The sequence below is a fragment of the Pyrgilauda ruficollis genome, unplaced genomic scaffold, assembly GCF_017590135.1.
Source record: "Pyrgilauda ruficollis isolate IOZ18807 unplaced genomic scaffold, ASM1759013v1 scaffold1141, whole genome shotgun sequence".
In the NCBI taxonomy this organism is placed as follows: domain Eukaryota; kingdom Metazoa; phylum Chordata; class Aves; order Passeriformes; family Passeridae; genus Pyrgilauda; species Pyrgilauda ruficollis.
In genome coordinates this window covers 1-8,172 of record NW_024509667.1, presented here as the reverse complement: position 1 = coordinate 8,172, position 8,172 = coordinate 1, and the positions used below count along the sequence as shown (strand labels likewise).

At 63.1% G+C, this 8,172-nt stretch overlaps 1 protein-coding gene and 1 long non-coding RNA gene across 2 annotated transcripts; one reads left to right on the top strand and one right to left on the bottom strand.

Annotated features, from left to right (window-relative positions):
• Window positions 1-6: 6 nt before the first annotated feature.
• LOC121360502 (potassium-transporting ATPase alpha chain 1-like) lies at window positions 7-7,133 on the bottom strand (the record flags this gene model as incomplete). Its single annotated transcript, XM_041480373.1, has 7 exons — window positions 7-215; window positions 1,234-1,456; window positions 3,011-3,279; window positions 4,360-4,477; window positions 4,792-4,926; window positions 6,021-6,134; window positions 6,911-7,133. Coding segments are annotated over 7 exons (1,291 nt in total), but the record flags the coding sequence as incomplete, so codon positions are not given.
• LOC121360510 lies at window positions 6,358-6,782 on the top strand. Its single transcript, XR_005956217.1, has 3 exons — window positions 6,358-6,392; window positions 6,518-6,537; window positions 6,621-6,782. It is a non-coding gene; the product is annotated as an uncharacterized LOC121360510 (long non-coding RNA).
• Window positions 7,134-8,172: the final 1,039 nt, after the last annotated feature.

The following is an 8,172-nucleotide window of genomic DNA, read 5'->3' as shown; positions in this document are numbered from 1 at the left end:
TCTCACCTGTCCCAGGTGTCTCACCTGGAATTTGTTGCTGGAGTTGAACGGCAGCTCCGCCACCTTCGGGTAGCGCCCCCTGGCGGCCGCCACCGACCCTGACGTCACTTCCGCGAATTTCAGCAGCGCCGACTCCGAGGCGTCACCGATGACGTCACGCTGGGGGGGGAGGGGCGGGGCCGCCGTGAGGACACGCCCACCTCCCCTCCCAGTCCCTCCCAGTAAGGAAAACCCCAAACCAGTATAAACCAGTACAAACCAGTCCAAACCAGTATAACCCAATCCAAACCAGTGTAAACCAGTATAAACCAGTATAACCAGTACAAACCAGTGACCCCAACCCCCACACCAGTATAAACCAGTATAAACCAGTATAAACCAGTCCAAACCAGTATAACCCAATCCAAACCAGTGTAAACCAGTATAAACCAGTATAACCAGTACAAACCAGTGACCCCAACCCCCAAACCAGTATAACCCAGTATAAACCAGTATAAACCAGTAACCCCAAATCCCCCTTTAATCCCTTCACCAGTCCCTCCCAGTAACGCCCAGGTGTGTTATAACTGCTCCCAGGTGTGCACAGGTGCCCCCAGGTGTGCACAGGTGAGCCAGGTGTGCCCAGGTGTGCCCAGGTGTGTTCAGGTGTGCCCAGGTGTGCCCAGGTGTGCACAGGTGTGCCCAGGTGTGTTATAACTGCTCCCAGGTGTGCACAGGTGCCCCCAGGTGTGCACAGGTGAGCCAGGTGTGCCCAGGTGTGCCCAGGTGTGTTCAGGTGTGCCCAGGTGTGCCCAGGTGTGCACAGGTGTGCCCAGGTGTGTTATAACTGCTCCCAGGTGTGCACAGGTGCCCCCAGGTGTGCACAGGTGAGCCAGGTGTGCCCAGGTGTGCCCAGGTGTGTTCAGGTGTGCCCAGGTGTGCCCAGGTGTGCACAGGTGTGCCCAGGTGTGTTATAACTGCTCCCAGGTGTGCACAGGTGCCCCCAGGTGTGCACAGGTGAGCCAGGTGTGCCCAGGTGTGCCCAGGTGTGTTCAGGTGTGCCCAGGTGTGCCCAGGTGTGCACAGGTGTGCCCAGGTGTGTTATAACTGCCCCAGGTCTGCCCAGGTGTCCCCAAACCCCCCCAAAATCCCCATTTTTCACCCGATTTTCACCCAGTTTTTTTCCTTTGTCCCCTCCCAGGTGTCCCCCAGGTGTGCCCAGGTGCCCCCAGGTGTGCCCAGGTGTGTCTCCACCCCTCTCAGGTGTGCCCATCTCACCCGACTGGTCCTCGGTGGTGTCGGCGGCGTGCACCTGCCCGTCGAACCACAGGTGCGCCACGGCCATGCGGTTCTGGGTCAGCGTGCCCGTCTTGTCGGAGCAGATGACCGAGGTGGAGCCCAGCGTCTCCACGGCCTCCAGGTTCTTCACCACGCAGTTCCGGCGCGCCAGGCGCTTGGCCGTCAGCGACAGGCACACCTGGGCAGGTGAGACGGCGCCCGGGCGGGCGAGGGGCTCTCACCTGCGCCGCCTGCAGCCGCGAGGGCCTCAGAACCTCCGGAATTCCAGGTGGGGCCCGTAAAAACCTCAAGGCCTGCACGGGTTCCAACCCGCCAGGTGTGCCCGGGTGTGCCCAGGTGTGCCCGGGTGTGCCCAGGTGTGCCCAGGTGTGCCCAGGTGTCCCCGGGTGTCCCCAGGTGTGCCCGGGTGTCTCCCAGACCTCTCACCTTGTGGTGGGAGCCTTAAGGGCCTCAAAACCTCCAGAATTTTTGGTGGAACCCATAAAAACCTCAACACCTCCCCACCTTCCAACCCCCCCAGGTGTCCTCACCTGTCCCCAGGTGTTCCCAGGTATCTCCAGGTGTCCTCACCTGTCTCTCAGACCTCCCACCTTGTGGTGGGACCCATGAGGACCCCAAGACCTCCATGAAGACCCCTCAGACCCCCAGAATTTTTGGTAGAACCCATAAAAACCTCAACACCTCCCCACCTTCCAACGCCCCCAGGTGTGCCCAGGTGTGCCCCCAGGTGTGCCCAGGTATCCCCAGGTGTCCTCACCTGTCTCTCAGACCTCCCACCTTGTGGTGGGACCCATGAGGACCTCAAGGCCCCTCAGACCCCCAGAACTTCTGGTGGAACCCATGAAAACCTCAACACCTCCCCACCTTCCAACGCCCCCAGGTGTGCCCAGGTATCCCCAGGTGTCCTCACCTGTCTCCTTGACCTCTCATATTGTGCTGGGACCCATGAGGACCTCAAGGCCCCTCAGACCCCCAGAACTTCTGGTGGAACCCATAAAAACCTCAACACCTCCCCACCTTCCAACCCCCCCAGGTGTCCTCACCTGTCCCCAGGTGTTCCCAGGTATCTCCAGGTGTCCTCACCTGTCTCTCAGACCTCCCACCTTGTGGTGGGACCCATGAGGACCCCAAGACCTCAATGAAGACCCCTCAGACCCCCAGAATTTTTGGTAGAACTCATAGAAACCTCAAATCTTCCTCACTGCCCTCACCAACTCCAATCCCCCCAGGTGTGCCCAGGTGTGCCCAGGTGTGCCCAGGTGCCACCTGGCCATACCGTGACGGTGGCCAGCAGCCCCTCGGGCACGTCGGCCACCACGATGGCCATGAAGGACCCCCCAAACCCCCCCCGACCTTCGGTAGAACCCATCAAAACCTCAACACCTCCCCACCTTCCAACGCCCCCAGGTGTGCCCAGGTGTGCCCAGGTGTGCCCAGGTGTCCTCACCTGTCTCTCAGACCCTCCACATTGTGGTGGGACCCATAAGGACCCCAAGACCCCCAGAACTTCTGGTGGAACCCATCAAAACCTCAACGCCTCCCCCACTTTCAACGCCCCCAGGTGTGCCCAGGTGTCCTCACCTGTCTCTCAGACCCTCCACATTGTGGTGGGACCCATAAGGACCCCAAGACCCCCAGAACTTCTGGTGGAACCCATCAAAACCTCAACGCCTCCCCCACTTTCAACGCCCCCAGGTGTGCCCAGGTGTGCCCAGGTGCCACCTGCCCGTACCGTGACGGTGGCCAGCAGCCCCTCGGGCACGTAGGCCACCACGATGGCCATGAAGAAGACGAGGGCGCGCAGGAAGGGGTATCCGATCAGCATGGCCACCACGAAGAAGGTGCCGCCGAAGAAGACGGCCAGGCCGGCGATGATGTCCACGAAGTGCTCGATCTCCACCGCGATCGGCGTCTTCTCGTTCTCCACGCCCGAGGCCAGGCTGGCGATGCGCCCGATCACCGTGCGGTCACCTGTGCTGATCACCAGCCCCGTGGCCGTACCTGTGCGGACAGGTGAGGGTTCAGGTGTGCCCAGGTGTGTCTAAGTGTGACCCAGGTGTGCCCAGGTGTGCCCAGGTGTGTCTAAGTGTGACCCAGGTGTGCCCAGGTGTATCTAAGTGTGACCCAGGTACGACCCAGGTGTGACCAAGGTGTGTCCCAGTGGAGCCCAGACACCCTTAGATGTGCCCAGGTGTGACCCAGGTGTCCCCAGGTGCCTCCAGGTGCCCCAGGTGCCCCCAGATGTGCCCAGGTGCGCCCAGGTGCCCCCAGGTGTGCCCCCAGGTGCCCCCAGGTGCCCCCAGGTGCGCTCACCTTCCAGGCACATGGTGGAGAAGAAGGCGATGTTCCGGGTCTCCAGGTGCGACTCGTGCGTGCACTCAGGTGAGCGCGGCTGCGGCTCCGACTCCCCGGTCAGCGAGGAATTGTCCACCTGGGCACGGCCCCGCCCCCGCCTCAGCCTCCAGGTGCCCCCAGGTGTGCCCAGGTGCGTTCCCAAGTGTGCCCAGGTGCGTTCCCAGGTGTGCCCAGGTGCCCCCAGGTGTGCCCAGGTGCGTTCCCAAGTGTGCCCAGGTGCGTTCCCAGGTGTGCCCAGGTGCCCCCAGGTGTGCCCAGGTGCGTTCCCAAGTGTGCCCAGGTGCGTTCCCAGGTGTGCCCAGGTGCCCCCAGGTGCTCCCGGGTGTGCCCAGGTGTGCCCAGGTGTGTTATATCTGCCCCCAGCTGCCCCCAAGTGTGCTCCCAGCTGCCCCCAGGTGTGTCCAGCTGCCCCCAGGTGCCCCCAGGTGTGCCCAGGTGCGTTCCCAAGGTGTGACTCAGGTGTGACCCAGATGTGACTCAGATGCGACCCAGGTGTGTCTAAGTGTGACCCAGGTGTCTCTCAGGTGACCAGGTGTGACCCAGGTGTGTCCAGGTGGGATCAAGATCCCCAGGTGCCCCCAGCTGTGCCCCCAGGTGTGCCCAGGTGTGCCCCCAGGTGTCCCCAGGTGCGCCAGGTGTGTCCAGGTGGGATCAAGATCCCCAGGTGTGCCCAGCTATCCCCAGGTGTGCCCCCAGGTGCCCCCAGGTGCCCCCAGGTGCGCTCACCTTCCAGGCACATGGTGGAGAAGAAGGCGATGTTCCGGGTCTCCAGGTGCGACTCGTGCGTGCACTCAGGTGAGCGCGGCTGCGGCTCCGACTCCCCGGTCAGCGAGGAATTGTCCACCTGGGCACGGCCCCGCCCCCGCCTCAGCCTCCAGGTGTGCCCAGGTGTGCCAGGTACCCTCAGGTGCCCCCAGGTGTGCCCAGGTGCATTCCCAGCTGCCCCTAGGAGCATTCCCAGGTGCCCCAGGTGTGTTATATCTGCCCCCAGCTGCCCCCAGGTGTGCCCTGGAGTGCCCAGGTGTGTTATATCTGCCCCCAAGTGCCCCCACCAGGTGTGTCCCAGGTCCCCCCAGGTGCGTTTCCAGGTGCCCCCAGGTGTGCCCAGGTGCCCCCAGGTGCGCCCAGGTGCGCCCAGGTGCCCCCAGGTGCGCCCACCTTGCAGCCCTGCGCCGCCAGCACGCGGATGTCGGCCGGCACGCGGTCGCCGCCCTTGATCTCCACCAGGTCCCCGACCACGAGCTCGGCCGCGTTCACCTGCAGCACCTGCCCCGCTCGCACCACCGTGGCTTGCTGCGGGACAGGTGAGGCGCGCGCATGCAAATGAGGGACCCAGGTATGCAAATGAGGGCCCCCAGGTGAGAGAATGAGGCATTATGTATGCAAATGAGGGACCCAGGTATGCAGATGAGGCTCCCCAGGTGAGAGAATGAGGTCTCAGGTATGCAAATGAGGCTCCCCAGGTGTGTAAGTGGGACCCCAGGTATGCAAATGAGGCCCCCAGGCGAGAGAATGAGGCGTTATTTATGCAAATGAGGCTCCCCAGGTGAGATAATAAGGTCTCAGGTATGCAAATGAGGCTCCCCAGGTGTGTAAGTGGGACCCCAGGTATGCAAATGAGGGCCCCCAGGTGAGGGAATGAGACCTCAGGTATGCAAATGAGGTTCCCCAGGTGTGTAAATGAGGCTCCCCAGGTGGGCAGGTGAGACCCCAGGTGCACAGGCGAGGCCCCAGGCATGCAAATGAGGCATTATGTATGCAAATTAGGCCCCAGGTATGCAAAGGAGGCCTCGGGTATGCAAATGAGGCTCCCCAGGTGTGCAGGTGAGATTCCAGGTATGCAAATGAGGGCCCCCAGGTGAGGGAATGAGGCCCCAGGTATGCAAATGAGGCCTCAGGTATGCAAATGAGGCCCCAGGTGTGCAGGTGAGGCCCCTCAGGTGTGAATGCAGCCCCAGGTGCATGCCCAGGTGTGTACCCACGTGTGTGCCCAGGTGTGCCCCTGCCCAGGTGTGTGCCCAGGCCCGTGCCCAGGTGTGCCCCTGCCCAGGTGTGTTCACCTGCGGGACCAGCTGTGTGCCCAGCTGTGTGCCCAGGTACCTGCCCAGGTGTGTGCACCTGCCCAGGTGTGCCCCTGTCCAGGTGCGCTCACCTGCAGGACCACGTTTGTGCCCAGGTTTATACCGAGGTGTGTGCCCAGGTGTGTGCCCAGGTGCGCTCACCTCGGGACCAGGTGCATGCCCAGGTGTGTGCCCCTGCCCAGGTGCGTGCCCAGCTGTGTGCCCAGGTGTGTGCCCCTGCCCAGGTGCGTGTCCAGCTGTGTGCCCAGGTGTGTGCCCAGCTGTGTGCCCAGTCCCATGCCCAGGTGTGTGCCCAGGTGCGCTCACCTGCGGGACCAGGCTGCGGAAGCTGGCGATGATGTTGGTGCTCTTGAACTCCTGGTAGTAGCCGAAGCAGCCGGTGACCACCACGACGGCGATGAGCGCCACGGCCAGGTACAGCTGCCAGGTGAGGCCGGGTGAGAGCCAGAACTGACACCAGGTGTGCCCAGGTGTGCCCAGGTGACCCCAAACCCCCCAAAATCCCCAAATTTCACCCAAATTTCACCCACTTTTTTCCCTTTTCCCCCTCCCAGGTGTGCCCAGGTGTGCCCAGGTGACCCCAAACCCCCCAAAATCCCCAAATTTCACCCAAATTTCACCCACTTTTTTCCCTTTTCCCCCTCCCAGGTGTGCCCAGGTGTGCCCAGGTGCCCCCAGGTTTGCCCAGGTGTGCCCAGGTGTATCTCAGGTGCACCCAGGTGTGCCCAGGTGACCCCAAACCCCCCAAAATCCCCATTTTTTACCCAAATTTCACCATTTTTTTATCCTTTTTCCCCTCCCAGCTGTGCCCAGGTGCCCCCAGGTGCCCCCAGGTGACCCAAAACCCCCCAAAATCCCCAAATTTCACCCAGTTTTTTTCCTTTTTCCCCTCCCAGCTGTGCCCAGCTGTGCCCAGCTGTGCCCAGGTGTACTCACGGCCCGCAGCTCAACCTCCTCCCCTGCCTCTGGCACTCCCAAATCCACCTGGCCCCCACCACGACCCCTCCCCTCTGCCGCGCCCGCGCCGCCTTCGGCGTCCTGGCGAACGCGCACCTGAAAAAAAAAACCAAAAACCCCCCAAAAAATGGGCGTGGCCAACCCCTCGGAGGGGGCGTGGCCTCTCGGGGCCAGGGGGAGGGGTCACCTACACCAGGTGGGTGCACTCAGGTGTCCAGTCGGGCCGGTACTCCGCTCACGTTGTCCGAGCTGCCCCGGTCGCCCTCTCCCTCCTGCACGCCGTAGGCGATCAGGCAGATGGCCGCGGCCACCCACATGAGGCACTGCAGCCCTCCGGCCAGCTGCCGGCCGAAGCGGACGCAGCCCGGCGTGCCCCGCGGCGGCCGCAGCGCGTTGGGGCCGTCCCGCAGGAGCCGCTCGGCCGCCGCCGCCTCGGACAGGCCCTGGGGGACAGAGTGGTCACTCAGGGGTCACTCAGGGGTCACTCAGGGGTCAGTGGGGTCAATGGGGTCAGTCAATGGTCAGTGAGTGCGTTGGGGCCGTCCCGCAGGAGCCGCTCGGCCGCCGCTGCTTCGGACAGGCCCTGGGGGACAGGGAGGGGTCACTCAGTGGTCAGTCAGTGATCAGCGGTCACTCAGGGGTCACTCAGTGGTCAGTGGTGTCAATGGGGTCAGTCAGGGGTCACTCAGTGGTCAGTGGGGTCAATGGGACCAGTCAATGGTCAGTCAGTGGTCAGTGAGGGCGTTGGGGCCGTCCTGCAGGAGCCACTCGGCCGCCGGCGCCTCCGACAGGCCCTGGGGGACAGGGAGGGGTCACTCAGGGGTCAGGGGTCACTCAGCGGTCACTCAGTGGTCACTGGGGTCAATGGGATCAGTCAGTGGTCAGTCAGTGGTCAGTGAGGGAGTTGGGGCCGTCCCGCAGGAGCTGCTCAACCGCGGCTGCTTCGGACAGGCCCTGGGGGTCCCTCTCTCCCCTCATTCCTCCCTCCTCCATCTCTCCTTGAGCCTCCTCCATCCCCCCTCCTCCATCTCTCTCCTCCCTCCCTCCATCTCCCCTCTCTCCTCCACCTCTCCCTTCATTCCTCCCTCCTCCATCTCCCCTGATCCTCCCCTCCCTCTCCTTCCACCCTTCCTCCATCTCTCCATGCCTCCCTGCCTCCTCCCGCCCCTCTCTCCCCTCTTTCCTCCCTCCTTCCATCTCCCCTCCCTCCTTCTTTCTGTCCCTCTCCCTCCTCGCGCCTCCCCCGTCTCTCCACGTCTCCCTCCCATCCCTCTCTCCCTTCATTCCTCCCACCCCCCCTTCAATCCTCCATCTCTCTTCTTCCTCCCTCTCTTTCCATCCCCCCTCAATCCTCCTCCCTCTCCCTCTCCTTCCACCCTTCCTCCATCTCTTTCCACCCCTCCCCCTTCATTCCTCCCCTCCCTCTCTCCCCTGCCCCCTCCATCTTTCCTCTTTCCTCCATCTCTCCATGTCTCCCTCCTCCTGTCCCTCTCTCCTCTCA